Raw genomic sequence first — 15,847 nt, forward strand, 5'->3', positions numbered from 1 at the left:
TATCCTTGATATATGACTTAATAAAAATTTTTATATTACAATACAAATAAAAGCATTTAATTCTTATTTTTCAATTAAAATATTTGAGAAAATTAATATTTTTATCGCGTTGTATAACTATTAAAATTACAGATAAAATATTTTCCTACGTTTTTAAGCAAAGGGAGACAAATTATGTATCATAAAAACACTAGGCATTAAGAAAAAGGATAGATGAATGATGTTGCTACTAAGGAATTGATATTGGAATTTTAGAATTCTGTATTAAAAGTCAATATTTAAAATTACCTGTATTTCAAATATTGATTTTTGATATAGATATAAATATTGGTTTGATAAGTACAAGCGTACGTACAAAATAGATATTATTTCGTGACTTATTTGCTTCTAACTTAGCGATGCAACAGACACTGCATTGAGATCTGTTTTTATTAACTTAAAAACCAATAGACCTGTACACTTTTCCTATATACTGTCCTTGTTCGTGTTTGTTTCTCTTTCAGTTAATGATTCGGGGGCTTCTTTGTTTATGTACTACAACTACAGTTTAAAGGATCGAGCAATGGCATAAGCAAGCAACGACGAAAGATGAATTGTGTATGCTTACTAGTCTTTTGCAGTTTTTCTTCAACCAGTCTTATGTCCTTAGATATTTCTATTTTCTGCTGACAACAGAAATATTTGTCTAAATATTGAGTCAGCATAAAACTTTTCAACCCCTGACTGTATATACACTACACCAGTGTTTTCCTATCTGTGGGGCGCGATACTATTGCAAGGAGGCGTGCAGCTTTTACCAAATTATCATTTTTTAATACAAACAAACAAAAAAAGTCAAATCGATGTCGAAAATATATAATATGAAATATAGAATGAATATACTTTATCTTCATTTTTTTGCTCTCCGCCCTCTTCTATCATGTCAATTATGGGTTTGGCCAGGCCCACATAGGGGTGTGACATATCAGAGACAGACCGCCATTAAAAACTATTTGGGGTTGCTCGCCCGGTTTCGATCCCGGGTCTCAACCATCTAACCCATCCGTCTGTCAACTTAATTAGTTGGATCGAGACGTCATTCTTCATCTATTATGTATTCTAGCTCTTTGTGGGTCAAGCACTATAATAGATAAAACTAAGAACCACTATACTACAATGGGTATCATTGTAAACTAATCTCTCACTTTAATATATTCAATACAGTAGGGTCACATATACATACTGTATAACAGGAGAATATAGACGTATTTCCTCTTTTCCTCAGCCTATTTGATAAGAGTAGAGATTAAATTGAGTTACGTTATTATATAATAAAATTTATATACATACGTTCTTCCTGAAACCTCAACCAATAATTCAACCACATCACTAGATCGTTCCATAATGGATGATACTTCTTCATAAGTCTTATCCGTTAAGCATTCCGTATTCCATTTAATTATTTTATCACCTGATCAATAAATAATAGTAATTTCCAAGTGACGTAATTTTAATTAATTCGTTTTTACAGATATTTTTTAATAATTTACCCGGTTTTAAGCCATGTTTCTCTACAGCGCTTCCAGGAACTATCCACGAAATCTGTGCGTAAAGTCGTCCATCGTCACCGTTTTTTCCTCCCATAACCCTCATACCGAAACCTTTGGCTATTAAAGAAATCTTTAATTATTAAAAATGATATCGAATTCCATAAAATATTCTGAAAAATTAAAAATGAATTCATATCGATGCTGCTCTCTAAGACAGCGGCAACTACTGGAAATCTGCTTACTACGAGCACCTTCGTCATCGGGATCACGACGAATTAGAATATTTCTTAGATACGTCTGTCGTCCGTAACGTCCTGAAAGTCAAAATATAAAAATAAATATCTTAATATTTATAATAAACTATAAAAATCTGTATAAAATCATCAGCATAAATACAGTCGACCCCCTATAACACTGTTGATTTTTCCGTTTTATATGAATTCCGTGTTGTACGAGTCACTTAGATTTTACAAATACGTGAACCGTTCACAGCCCGGCACACGTATTTGTAAAATCTAAGTGACTCGTACAACACGGAATTCATATAAAACGGAAAAATCAACAGTGTTATAGGGGGTCGACTGTATTTATGCTGATGATTTTATACAGATTTTTATAGTTTATTATAAATATTAAGATATTTATTTTTATATTTTGACTTTCAGGACGTTACGGACGACAGACGTATCTAAGAAATATTCTAATTCGTCGTGATCCCGATGACGAAGGTGCTCGTAGTAAGCAGATTTCCAGTAGTTGCCGCTGTCTTAGAGAGCAGCATCGATATGAATTCATTTTTAATTTTTCAGAATATTTTATGGAATTCGATATCATTTTTAATAATTAAAGATTTCTTTAATAGCCAAAGGTTTCGGTATGAGGGTTATGGGAGGAAAAAACGGTGACGATGGACGACTTTACGCACAGATTTCGTGGATAGTTCCTGGAAGCGCTGTAGAGAAACATGGCTTAAAACCGGGTAAATTATTAAAAAATATCTGTAAAAAACGAATTAATTAAAATTACGTCACTTCGAAATTACTATTATTTATTGATCAGGTGATAAAATAATTAAATGGAATACGGAATGCTTAACGGATAAGACTTATGAAGAAGTATCATCCATTATGGAACGATCTAGTGATGTGGTTGAATTATTGGTTGAGGTTTCAGGAAGAACGTATGTATATAAATTTTATTATATAATAACGTAACTCAATTTAATCTCTACTCTTATCAAATAGGCTGAGGAAAAGAGGAAATACGTCTATATTCTCCTGTTATACAGTATGTATATGTGACCCTACTGTATTGAATATATTAAAGTGAGAGATTAGTTTACAATGATACCCATTGTAGTATAGTGGTTCTTAGTTTTATCTATTATAGTGCTTGACCCACAAAGAGCTAGAATACATAATAGATGAAGAATGACGTCTCGATCCAACTAATTAAGTTGACAGACGGATGGGTTAGATGGTTGAGACCCGGGATCGAAACCGGGCGAGCAACCCCAAATAGTTTTTAATGGCGGTCTGTCTCTGATATGTCACACCCCTATGTGGGCCTGGCCAAACCCATAATTGACATGATAGAAGAGGGCGGAGAGCAAAAAAATGAAGATAAAGTATATTCATTCTATATTTCATATTATATATTTTCGACATCGATTTGACTTTTTTTGTTTGTTTGTATTAAAAAATGATAATTTGGTAAAAGCTGCACGCCTCCTTGCAATAGTATCGCGCCCCACAGATAGGAAAACACTGGTGTAGTGTATATACAGTCAGGGGTTGAAAAGTTTTATGCTGACTCAATATTTAGACAAATATTTCTGTTGTCAGCAGAAAATAGAAATATCTAAGGACATAAGACTGGTTGAAGAAAAACTGCAAAAGACTAGTAAGCATACACAATTCATCTTTCGTCGTTGCTTGCTTATGCCATTGCTCGATCCTTTAAACTGTAGTTGTAGTACATAAACAAAGAAGCCCCCGAATCATTAACTGAAAGAGAAACAAACACGAACAAGGACAGTATATAGGAAAAGTGTACAGGTCTATTGGTTTTTAAGTTAATAAAAACAGATCTCAATGCAGTGTCTGTTGCATCGCTAAGTTAGAAGCAAATAAGTCACGAAATAATATCTATTTTGTACGTACGCTTGTACTTATCAAACCAATATTTATATCTATATCAAAAATCAATATTTGAAATACAGGTAATTTTAAATATTGACTTTTAATACAGAATTCTAAAATTCCAATATCAATTCCTTAGTAGCAACATCATTCATCTCTCCTTTTTCTTAATGCCTAGTGTTTTTATGATACATAATTTGTCTCCCTTTGCTTAAAAACGTAGGAAAATATTTTATCTGTAATTTTAATAGTTATACAACGCGATAAAAATATTAATTTTCTCAAATATTTTAATTGAAAAATAAGAATTAAATGCTTTTATTTGTATTGTAATATAAAAATTTTTATTAAGTCATATATCAAGGATAAGTAACGACCATATTTTTCAAATCCTATGTCTGATATCTAACATTTTTAATACAATTCCTTACAAATGTGCGTATTATACATATGTAATTCTACACATTTTTCTTTCGTAACGCCACAGAAATATGCCTAAAGCATATTTTTTTTAATGGAAATCTACGAAACGATAGTTCGTTTCGTAGATTTCCATAATAATAAAAAAAATCTCCTATTATGAATGGGTGTATTCGTACGAAAACACTTTTGTTTGCTACACAATACATACATTTGTATACCAAACAAAAGTGTTGACAAACAAATGCATTTCGTATAAATTCTTTAAATACAAAATTGGAAATTTAAGTATTTTTAAAACCACGAAGAATAGTTTCCAGCGTATGGTGTATGAAATATTACAATTCAGAGGGGTGAAATAAAGTAGTTGCATTCTTCCAATGATGAAATAATTCGAATTTTTAAGTCAAAATACGCTTCAAAATATAATAATTTAAATTTTTCAGGAAAAGTTTCGATTCAATTTCTTCGATTAAGACAAAAATAGCTCCCAAGTTAATTATATCGACTGGTAAGAGTTGTAGTTCTTTCAATATTTTCCTTTCTTTGTAAAGAACGAATTAATATATATATTCTCTTTTCTAGAAGGTTATAAAGAATCTGATGTGTCAGTTGTCTCTCCGACTAGAAGAAAACTGCCAAAAACTCCGGTAAAGTATCATTATTCGTTAATTTAATGAAGGTGATGTACTACAGTACAGTACACTATATTGTCATAAATTCTTCTCTTTCTTAACTTTTATCTTTTATCGATTGTCTTAGTATCGTTCTTACAGATAGAAAATAAGATACGGTACATAACAGTAATCTTCTTGTACAATTTACTGTTATAGGATCAATTGGGTCAACAACACAGTACGGTTTGTGGTGAAGTAGGAGTACAAATCTGGTATAACCAAGATGGAAACGATCTGGTTGTGACAGTTCTAGCAGCAAGAGGGTTAAGGAGAAGAAAGTCTTCCTCTGCTGCACTCCCTAGAGCATTTGCTAAAATTCGCTTGGTCCCTCACTCGTATGTACTTCAAATATTTACATAAAAGTGTTAGAAAGGAAATATAATTTACGCCACATTTTTTTTTATTATTACTAGTGCTTACAATACCATGAAGACTGCTGTAGCAGAACCTACTTGTAATCCCGAATGGAGTAAAACTTTTATATTTCCGGAAGTAACTTCGGATGATGTAAGTTTTTAACATAAATCTATATTAAATGAGGAAATTTGAGATGAAGCATCAAGCATAAATTAGTAGCGGTCGTATATAAATTAAGCAAATCTAAGTGATTAAGGATCATAAAAATTTGTATTTATATTTTCTATTTAAATTTTGTATAAAATATATATAAAGATGCTTGCATTTTATATGATAGAGTTTATGTTGTTATATTTTTATAATTTTTATATAATAAATTAAACACTTTTTTGAAATATTCTGGTTAGTTTACCTACCCACTTTCATAGGCCGCTGTTTTCTCGTTTTATGGAAGAAATTATAAATATATTTCACCAACAATTAAACCATTTTATATATTAATATTTTCAATTAAATTTCTTTTAAATCTTTTAGTGATTTATATATTTATACGCATTTTTAGATCCTGGAATCGGTGTTTGAACTGTCCATCTGGGACCACTGTCCATTAGGTAGCAACGTTTTTCTAGGAGAGTTACAGCTACCTCTACGTAAAGCGGATCTTCAAGACTGTCCCGAATGGTACCCCCTTTCTGCCCACCAACAAACTCCCGTCGCTTTATCGCCCACTCACAAAATAACACCCCCAAGTTTGGTACCTTCTACACCAGCACACGATATTGCTCGAAGGATGCTGCAGCGTGGTACTGAAGAATATTCCCAATCGCTAACTTATGGTAATCTTTAACACCGAAAAGAAGTACTGGTGTTTAAATTAGTTAATAAATTCAACTTTTTATACACAAATAGATGAAATTAAAGATGAGAGCAGTCTTCCTCCAGAGAATAAAAACATGCAAAGAAGCTCTTCCATGGATCTAACGCGTGAGTCATCTTTGTCTGTTTAAAATTCGATATATATTTGTTTTATTTATGCATTCCTACATTATTTTGGTAGTGCTGCATCCGGATGATGCTTGGGATCGTCATCCGACGCAACCTAGCAGCGGCAATCAGGAAAGAAAGCCATCGGCGCCGTCCGTCGTCACTCGAGTGAAGTCTACCCCTCCCAGTAGAAGAAGCTCCAACAATTTGGTATCTCAGGACAGTCTTCCAGGTACATTTCCTTTAAAGATGCTCTCTCTTTCTTTTCCTCTCTCTACATTTCAAGAGATAATTAGAAAAAAGAGTTACTCCTTTTGATAACTTTTCTTCGTGTTATGTATTATTGTAAATATTCGTTTGTCGTTTTTACCGTTGCTTTAAACTGATATGTACTTCTCATGAAAGTTTAATGATGTCGTGACCGAAGAGAAAGAGGCGTAAGTGCTTCTTTTTTTTAATATTTTTCTTTTCTTTCTCGCGATGATAAATGTGGTATCAAAATTTTTAATGCTATACGAATGGAAGGAAGAATGAAAAATGGCTGTTCCCAATAGTTTAAAAGGCAAAATAAATACAGGAGTGTTCCTATACGTGTTTGAAATATAGAAGAATTGAGATTTTAAATAAATGTATGTTTTCTAAGATCATTTGTTTATATATAGACAAATATATACCGGTATAAACGTGTGGTTGCGCGTATGTATATATATTTATACGTACTTTCAGCTATACAGTTATGTATCTTTATACACCCAAAAACAATCATAATCGTTTAACTTATAGAGTATAATTTTGTTACCGTTTTACTTTATAATAATGACAAAGACAATGTGCAATCGTTGTGGCATTAATTTTTACGAGAGAAAAAATTATTGGATGGTTAGAAGCAGGTCAGTCTCAGAGAGGTGTGTCTAGGACTTTTAATGCGACACAGAACGTCATATCTAGATTTTGGGCACGATTTCAAAACAGTAGATGTTGGGTGTCACAGTGTGTGCATACAAGGAACAACCATACGCCGAATTAATTATTTTCTGTACAAAAATTTATGATAATGCTTAATACATTTTCTTGTTTTTAATTTAAATGATTTAGATATAATTTTTTTATTTCAATTTTTCGACACAAACGTATATAAAGGAATAAGTATCGAAATACATCACACGTAGTCAATTAGAATCAGAGTTTAATCTATAATCAGTAGCGGATCCAGAAGTACCCAAAACGAGAGGTAACTCAAAATAATTCAGCAAGGCACCACTCTATCTGTCCATACCATCGCTTGACCTTTAACCACCAAAATTTAATAGCATCGATGCCCTAATATACAAACATTCCTGAAAAATTTTAGAAATTTTCGACAAAAGGCACAGGAGTTATTAAACTTCAAACTGGGTAAACAAAATCTTGCCTTCTGCCATACACTAACATTCATGCATACGGTACAGAAAAAACACAATTTTCTTTTTGTATTTCTGGACGTTTCAAATAAATTTTTCTTTTGTGTGGATGCAACTTGCAGTCATTACAGTCCTCCCCGGATCCGCGACTTCCTATGACAATACGATCTACATTCTACCAATCCTAGAAGTCTAACATCGCCCTCCAGAAAACCCGAAATGCCACTATTAGTACTTTCTCGCGCGTAGCTGAACAATATAATATATTGATATTCGACTGCACGTTTCATACGACGAAACTGATTTTCGGATAAGATTGCGGATGTGAATGACGCTGTAGGGACCTTAACAGAGTCGTAGAGCATGCCCTTAGAAGCAAAAAATTCAAAGGAACCATACCTCTAAATGTGATCCTTCGCGATGTATAGCTCTCCGAAATCAGCCTAAAGCCTACTTCCAGGCGCAGTACAGGGAGTCACGCTGCGTGTTTAACAGTTAGTACAGCATGGTGATCAGACATTCTAACGATATTTATCGGAAAAAAATACAGAAAAGTCCGACACCTGACCCTTTGCAAGATATTCGTCTCCAAATGTGGAACCCAATGGCGGCAGTTTCGGTAGCCATCTTGCTTGCAAGCAAGTTATGTTATAGATACTGTGATCAGTGTACATAACAAATAATAAATGTATTAACTTCTAATGACCGAAAAACAGTTTATACCTGGAATCAATACTACTGCCTATTTTCCATGTTCCGCGTGCTTCGGAGCTCGCTATTACTCGCACCTCAGCACCCGAATGGGGCAAGCTCCCACATCCCCTAAAACTATATAACATCAAGTACTCTACGAATAGTTAATTGGGCTATTCGAAGCCGGCATAGTCGCGTGGGCTAAATAATTAAACACGATAGTCTTAGAATTGAAATTTATATAAATTAAAATCATTATAAAAAAACAGAAAAACCGTAATTATATATATATATAATATATACTTATGGCCCAATATACAAGTATATTTAAGGATTAACATGTCTAGATTATAATAATAAATATTAAAACTTTATCACAAAAAAAGGATATTTAAAAAATTACTTTTACAGACACTTTCAATTTTTATTTAAAAATAGATAAATTTATTTATTATAAAAGAGACAAACAAAAAGTTATTTGAAAAACACAAATATTTATTTTATTTGAGTCTCTAATTAATTAATAAAAAGCGACGAAACACTATTTTAAAGTGCATTTTTATTCGAATAATATATTTATAATAGTAAAAAGTAGTGAGAAAGGTTAGAAAATTAAGGGTCAATATTTTGCATAACAGAAGATCTATTTAATCTTTATCACTACTTTTTATCTTTTGTCCTTTCTCTCCTTTTCCAAATTTGGGTCTATAATCCTTTGAGTCACAACTCCAGCTTTATTTAGTAATCCTTCCTCATTCACACACATCTCAAAGTATTTGAAAATATTTCCTTTCAACTCAAAAATAAAATATGAATAAAGATTTACGGCTTTGTGAAACTTCTTTTTTGAGTTTATGCCGTTGAAATAAATAAATAATAAATAAAAAAATTAAAACATTTATCGGTTTTGTTTACACGTTTATTGGGCCGCGGGTTGGACATCCCTGCTATACAGTAATGTATTATTATCCAGATGATAATTGATGATCCAAATTAAATTCATAGGCCATTGATAGTTTGGGGATCGTCTTATAGGACAGATATATACTAAAACTATAAAACTTTGACGAAAATTTATACGGTAAATACGAACCCGCATAATTTGCACTCCACGTTTCACTCAATGCATACAAAGCCACTCGAATTACATCCGTGTATTGCAAGAATGTTTAGTATTACCAGAAGTTTAGAAAAAAAAAATAATTATTTTCTCATAATTAAAAGGTATCGTCTTAGATTTAAATGTATTAATTCCTATTTTCTTGTCATCGTTATTTTAATTTTACGTAAGAAAAAAGTTGCAGTTATATCCTGTAGCATTACAAATAAGTCGAAACAGCTGTTTAGCATTCTTTAGAATGGAAAAAAAGGGGGGAAAATCATACTAGTACTTCACTTCCTGTGATTTACCGGCAGCTATTTTAACTAATATGGAGTTCGTTCGAATCGATAATGTCCGGAAGACTTCCTCGTCATTAAATTCTTCTTGAATCGATACTTCTACCAATCTTAACACGCGTTATCTTCCTTTTTTTCCCCCTACACTTTACCATCAATCAATGTGTTAATTTAATTATCGCAATTAACATAATCACGAATAAAGAAGATCTCAAATTACATATTTTAAATTGCTTCTCCCAAGAGACGGAAACGGAAGTGAATGCGTCTACATTCTTTATAAGTTACAGTAAACTCCGTAAACACTTGCTTTACCTCGTGCATTCTTACCCCTCATCGTATTGTATTGATCTTAAATTTATGCCTTTCTCATTCTTTATAAATGGATAAAGGATAAGCGAGTGCAAAGAAGTAAGGATAAAATAGGTTCCTCTCGGAGTGATTATTGTAGGATAGAACGGTATAAAGATGTAATATAAATTTCTTATCCTTTATGAATATATGGATAAAGAATGAGAAAAGAGCACAGATTTAAGGATGTATGGTGTAATACAAACACTTCATCTTTTATCCACGTACGGATAAACGAAAATTCCATATTGCATCTATTTTTTTTTTGTTATATTTTATCCTTACACTTCTGTCATAACTTACATTTTATCCTTTTTTTCTAAGAAATGTAAGGATGTAAGATATACACTTAAGACGTATATTGATAAAGGATAAAATATTTGTATTACATCTTACATTCTTAACTTTGTGCACCTCCTCACGTTTTATCCATACGTACCTAAAGAACGAGAAATTTATATTACATATTACATCCTTTTACTACTTTTATTCTATATTTTATCCTTTCTCTACACTAAATACAGTCGAGAAAAATACGCTTTTATATCTTCACAATATTTTACATTCTTAGTATTACATCCTTACATATTAATTGTTCTCTTTCCAGATGAAACATCCTTCTTAATTTCTTACACTTTTATAATCTTTATTTTTTAAAACTTTACAGAACTTTATGGTACAGGTCCTAAGGTTAAAGAAAGAGTTCGGAGTGCCAGTTTTCGTGTTTACAGATCAGCAGATTCAGATTCCGAGAAAGGTAAACTTTAGAAATAATTTAAAATAGCTTACAAGAAATAAATACGTTTGACATTTCATATAATTTTTCTCTTCGCAGGTGATCACAAGAAGCTAGGACAATTAGTGAGAAGGAAATTATCTCGAACGTTAAGTCTAAAGTCTGACAAAGACAAGAGGTCTGTGGCTCTAGGTAGGATCAAGTAGTTCAGTAGAATCGTGCCGATGTCCATTGTGTAATTATGTCATCTTCTGCTTCCATCTCTGTTGCATGAACAAAAAAAAAAAGATAAGTGTGTGTGTATGTGTGTGTGCCTTCGACTATCACCCTTCTCTCGATTCATATATGAATTTTAGCAACGATCCTGTATCACTTCTAACAACTTGACTAAATGAAATTTCAATCCATTCTATTCTTCATGGCATATCTCACGAAAAACTATGTTAAGAAATATTTTTTAACGATTCGATCCTTGAATTTTTCAGGAAGTCTGATAGTTCCTCCTGAGCAACGCGTGAGTAATTTATCCAGTCCAGAATTGACCCCTGACAGCGATACGGGTGATACACAAAATAGAAATCCTGGACAAATCATACCAAAAAGATTTTCTGGGAATGCCTGTAAGAATTTAAAACATTAATTTAAAATCGTTTTACTTGTTAATTTCTTACATTGAAGATTTTTTTTTCAATTGTTTCTTCTTAGTAGCACCAAAATTAGGTGAGATTAAATTGGGATTTGTTATGACTAAGGGTCAACTAGAAGTCGATGTAGTCTGTGCAAAGGGTCTCGCTAACAACAGCAATGGAAATCCTCCAGGTAAGTTTGTTCTTTTTCGTAATTCCTGATAATAAATTACTAAATTACAAGAAAATCTTTTTTGTTTCTCCTCTAGATACTTACGTGAAGACATATCTAAAAGATGAAGATAGACAAATGCAGAAGAGGAAGACAAAGGTGGCACGACATAGCACCGATCCACAGTATAGACAAACATTAAAATATAACGCTTCGGAAGTATTCGGAAGAACACTTTTGGTAATTTATCGTAATTTTTTAAATTCCATTAACCAAAATACTTTACAAAAGCATAACCAACTACCAGTGTTTAGCGGTTTTATCCATTCGACCACTAGTGAACATTTCTAAGAAAGGAGTGCCATGTTTAAGATTAATGAAGGTGGCACACGTGAGTGTCATTTGATATGAAATTAAGCCAAGAAACTTTTTTTTTTTTTCAATTTTAATTTTTAAAATATCTAGCAGACAAACATATGAAGTAAAGGAAAAAATAGTGGGAAAAGAACAGAATGTTAAACACAATTAAATTTTAACTTTCTTCTTTAATTATACATTTAATTCTGTTGAAAATAATTTAATTTTGTTTTTTTTTTTGTTTCCTTAAGGTAATGATCTGGGAGAGACAGAAAGGATTTGAACACAATCAAGCACTTGGTGCTACCGAAATCCAGTTAGATAAACTGGAGCTTTCTAAATTAACCGTTGGATGGTATCAATTGTTTCCTTACTCTCATATCAAAGCGGAATCCACAGAGTCGACTTGATCGAAAAAAAAGTCTGTGATAAAAATATATACAACCATTATTAAAGAAGAAAAAATGCTCGATGAGACAATCATCTTTTCAATTACTTGGCCTTGGCGAACTGGTTTCTGCAAGAAGAAACAAAGAAACAAAGAGAGATTTTTATGGAAAATTGGACTTCTCTCTTTTTTTTTATATTAAAGAAAAAAAAATGGCGTACAAAAATCTATTTCTGTTAAAAAAAAACTCGGCTAATTTTTACACAAACGAATGTAGAAATGCAAATTTACCAGCTAAAATTAATTTAAATTTAGATAATCCACATATCTACATATCACTGATTACGATGACCATCTCACGATGATACATTGAGATCATCAAGAAGAGGAGCAGCTGTGATCATCGTGCAAAAATTTATTGATTAAGATGATGAGGGGTGCCTTAATTTAGCAAAAAAAAAAAATACAAAATTACATTACAGGGACCTAAATATAGCACCGCTTCTCCCCTGATGCCTTAGAAAAACATCATCAGCACATGTTATATATAATCTTGCCTCTTCTTCATGCAGCTGAAACTATAAAAAAAAATTTTTACTGTTGTTAATTGGATGTTTGTCTGTAAATTTATTGTATTCTATATACTGTACAACATTCAATTTTTTGGAAAAAAAAATATATATAATAATAATAATGTGATATATTAAGGTATATGCGTGAACGTTGAACATATAATTTCCTGCCAAAGTGCTCTGATTTTTGCATATTTCTTCACATCAGCACTACATTTTACATGGTATATATCTCTTGAAAAGTGTTTAAATGTCAAAAAAATATATATTTCTTTCTTCTTGTTTCTAATTGTTAAATGTGTTATTTATAAAAATGATTTTTAAAATTGAACACTGTTATTCCCGCAATTAACGCAAATCATTATTTTTCCGAAGTGATTATAAGCATGTAAATATATATATATATATATACATCTATATAATTTCTCTGAAAAAATTGTTATAAATATTCTGGTTATTTGAATATTGTGAAATTTTATTCTTCTGTGTACTGCCACAAATTACAGATGTTAATTGTAGTCTTTGATGGTATTAAAATTTCCACATTTTCCAATTGTTACATTACTTTATTGTTTATTTTTAACGCATTATTAATATGAAATCTCTAAAACGTTTGCAAAGAATCGCTCTGGTTTGACGTATTTATATAAAAATGCGAGATTTTTCGTGGCTTCCAACTTCTGTTTCAATCCTTCATCCCGAAGCGAATTGTAGTAATTGATTAAGTAAGAAATTTATAGTTGCCATTGCGATTACAAACTGGATTTCAATGTTCCTTGTAGGATTTGCTGGCTTGGATTGCTGCAATTGCTTATCAAAATAAATTGCTTACAAGGATTTTTGCGATTGCGATATAACACACTCAACGATGCAAGCAAGCAATTCCTCAATAATCGATTGTTTTTTGAGGGATTGTTTTCTTAACATTGGATCACATTTTGAGATGTTGTTTCCATGGCAATTGCAATTCAATCTGATAGACATTCTTGTAAAGATTGTGATCGATCTTTACTGCGATTGTATATCAATGACCTCAATTTATAGCTCTCTACGTGCATATCTTTCGTAATAATTAATGAAGTTGATTTAGAAGGTGAAAATTAGATTATCTTATCGATCAAGTAACAGATATCCGTTGAGATATATAATTTATCGAATTTGTATTGAAAGTATACATTGTTGTTGAATACGTAATGTATAATTTGTAAAATTTTATGTGTTGATAACGCTTTCTACTTGATAAATTATACAGGTAAGAAGTGAAATGGAAAAAATCGTAAAAAATTTATCTTTGATCTACGAAATAAATTTTATAAAACTAAAATGTCCTCGTATTTTATACAAGATCTTATTAAAAAGAATCGGCCCGTTTGGTCCTAGCTTCAGTACCAATAGGAAAAAAAAAATAAAAAATGAAAAAAAAATCTAAGAGATTCTTTTTGCCCATTATGAATTGGGCCAAGTCCATAATGAGGGCAACCGGGTTGTGTTTTCTTCTTTCCGCCCTGTGTGCACTTTTTCCATACTCATTGTGGTTATGGTCGAATCCATAATAGGGCGTTTGTGGCATTGTTGGTCTCTCATCACCCATGAAAAATTCCTGGAGTTTTTTGACCCATCCGTATTCGATAGCGGTAGGCTGACCAATTTTCTGCCTTGGCTATCCAAAATGGGCCGGAAGAAAGCCTTTTTAGAACCCATGGAAAGAAAGACATAAAAGTAACAAATATTAATGCTGTTTTTATAATATATCGGGATCCTCTAAAGTAAATAAGACTTCCCTTGACTATTAAGAGGATGTTTCATACACGTACAATAATTCGATTTAACGACGTTTAAATAAATAAATAAAAAAAATCAATGTACAGTACGTCTGTAGGCGTAATAAAAATCTCCATCATTCAAGTTCGTTTGTTTGTATAAACGCGACACGTGGGCGATCTGCTAAAAGAATTGGTTCCCAGGAGGACTTTCTATGAGAATCTAGCGCCTGTTTAGGTATTACAAACCTGAAGAAAATCCAGAGAACTCCTCGTTGGCTAGACGCAAACCCACGACCAACTATCGATGTTCAGTGGTTTTATCCACCCGGCCACTGGTGGGCTGGCTACAATTAGGAAATTCGTATATCTGCTATTTCAGATAAGATAATATTTGAATGGCATTCAAGAAGAGCTTCAAGGTCGATAAAAATGCCACCCATTATCATACACGATCCACTAGTAACAAGTGTCACTGTCATAAACACATTTTCAGTTATAGGGTGTTTCCATTTTTATGAACCACCCTGTTTCTTTCTCTAAATGATTTTGAATTTTCTATTTGAAATAGAAAATTTTTCGGATAGTTTGTTCCGTAAATACGAAAAGATATGTAACAACAATAAGGTGATCAACTACAGATCATATTATTCTGGAGGAATTAAACGAAATGTGTTTTTAATGAAATTACAAAAAATATATAATAGAACATCATTACAAAATCATACAGATATTGAAGTTAAAAATGTTTTTTAAAAATTTTTATTGAACGACTACCCACGACAACTTATATATAAATGGTATAATTCTTACATTAATAATAGATATACAGTAGATCCCCCTATAAAACCGTTTCCTATAGTTATGATTCCTATAAAAATTGTGGCATTATCCGTAAACAACGGTAAAAATAACTCCTATAATACGTAAAACGTCATCGGGCAGCCGAACTACTTACCCGCCGTCCGTAGCGCCACGCTACGGAGAGATTTCTATCGTCTGGACAGTATTATATAAATTATATATAAATTAGGTACTGTACATATAATTATATATTAATTATATATAAATTAGGTACTGTATATATAATTATATATTAACTTAATTTATTGTAACTTTATTATAATTAAATATATATTTTTCGCCGTCTAGCGTCACGCTACGGCGAGTTAGGCGACCTATCGTCTGTTTAGTACTGTAATTTTATACATTTCTTGTGAAAGAAACATTTCTTATTTAACGGCCATAAAAATTATTTATATTAATGATGTCTCCAAAGGTCAACG

The 15,847-nt window shown here is 31.9% G+C and overlaps 1 protein-coding gene and 1 long non-coding RNA gene across 8 annotated transcripts in view; one reads left to right on the forward strand and one right to left on the reverse strand.

Annotated features, from left to right (window-relative positions):
- Nucleotides 1-12,700, forward strand: part of LOC111628418 (regulating synaptic membrane exocytosis protein 1-like) — a 28,991-nt gene extending 16,291 nt beyond the window's left edge. Inside the window, exons 6-21 of one of the 7 annotated variants that reach the window (XM_023372191.1) lie at nucleotides 2,195-2,266; nucleotides 2,392-2,508; nucleotides 2,589-2,709; nucleotides 4,537-4,601; nucleotides 4,676-4,740; nucleotides 4,924-5,102; nucleotides 5,181-5,274; nucleotides 5,687-5,960; nucleotides 6,034-6,108; nucleotides 6,182-6,340; nucleotides 10,618-10,707; nucleotides 10,786-10,878; nucleotides 11,172-11,306; nucleotides 11,392-11,505; nucleotides 11,582-11,724; nucleotides 12,093-12,700. In XM_023372191.1, the coding sequence (XP_023227959.1) occupies nucleotides 2,195-2,266; nucleotides 2,392-2,508; nucleotides 2,589-2,709; nucleotides 4,537-4,601; nucleotides 4,676-4,740; nucleotides 4,924-5,102; nucleotides 5,181-5,274; nucleotides 5,687-5,960; nucleotides 6,034-6,108; nucleotides 6,182-6,340; nucleotides 10,618-10,707; nucleotides 10,786-10,878; nucleotides 11,172-11,306; nucleotides 11,392-11,505; nucleotides 11,582-11,724; nucleotides 12,093-12,251 (1,955 nt within the window). In that variant the 3' untranslated portion in view covers nucleotides 12,252-12,700. Of the gene's footprint in view, nucleotides 1-2,194; nucleotides 2,267-2,391; nucleotides 2,509-2,588; nucleotides 2,710-4,536; nucleotides 4,602-4,675; nucleotides 4,741-4,923; nucleotides 5,103-5,180; nucleotides 5,275-5,686; nucleotides 5,961-6,033; nucleotides 6,109-6,181; nucleotides 6,341-10,617; nucleotides 10,708-10,785; nucleotides 10,922-11,171; nucleotides 11,307-11,391; nucleotides 11,506-11,581; nucleotides 11,725-12,092 lie in introns of those variants that run through there. The other 6 variants (XM_023372192.1, XM_023372195.1, XM_023372194.1 and 3 more) reach the window with 6 other exon arrangements.
- Nucleotides 79-1,845, reverse strand: LOC111628420. The gene is made up of 3 exons (XR_002757170.1): nucleotides 1,772-1,845; nucleotides 1,530-1,646; nucleotides 79-1,450 (listed from the first exon to the last, which is right to left on the reverse strand). It is a non-coding gene; the product is annotated as an uncharacterized LOC111628420 (long non-coding RNA).
- Nucleotides 12,701-15,847: the final 3,147 nt, after the last annotated feature.

This window comes from Centruroides sculpturatus, unplaced genomic scaffold (genome assembly GCF_000671375.1).
Source record: "Centruroides sculpturatus isolate CEXI.00-Female unplaced genomic scaffold, Cexi_2.0 scaffold510, whole genome shotgun sequence".
Lineage (NCBI taxonomy): Eukaryota > Metazoa > Arthropoda > Arachnida > Scorpiones > Buthidae > Centruroides > Centruroides sculpturatus.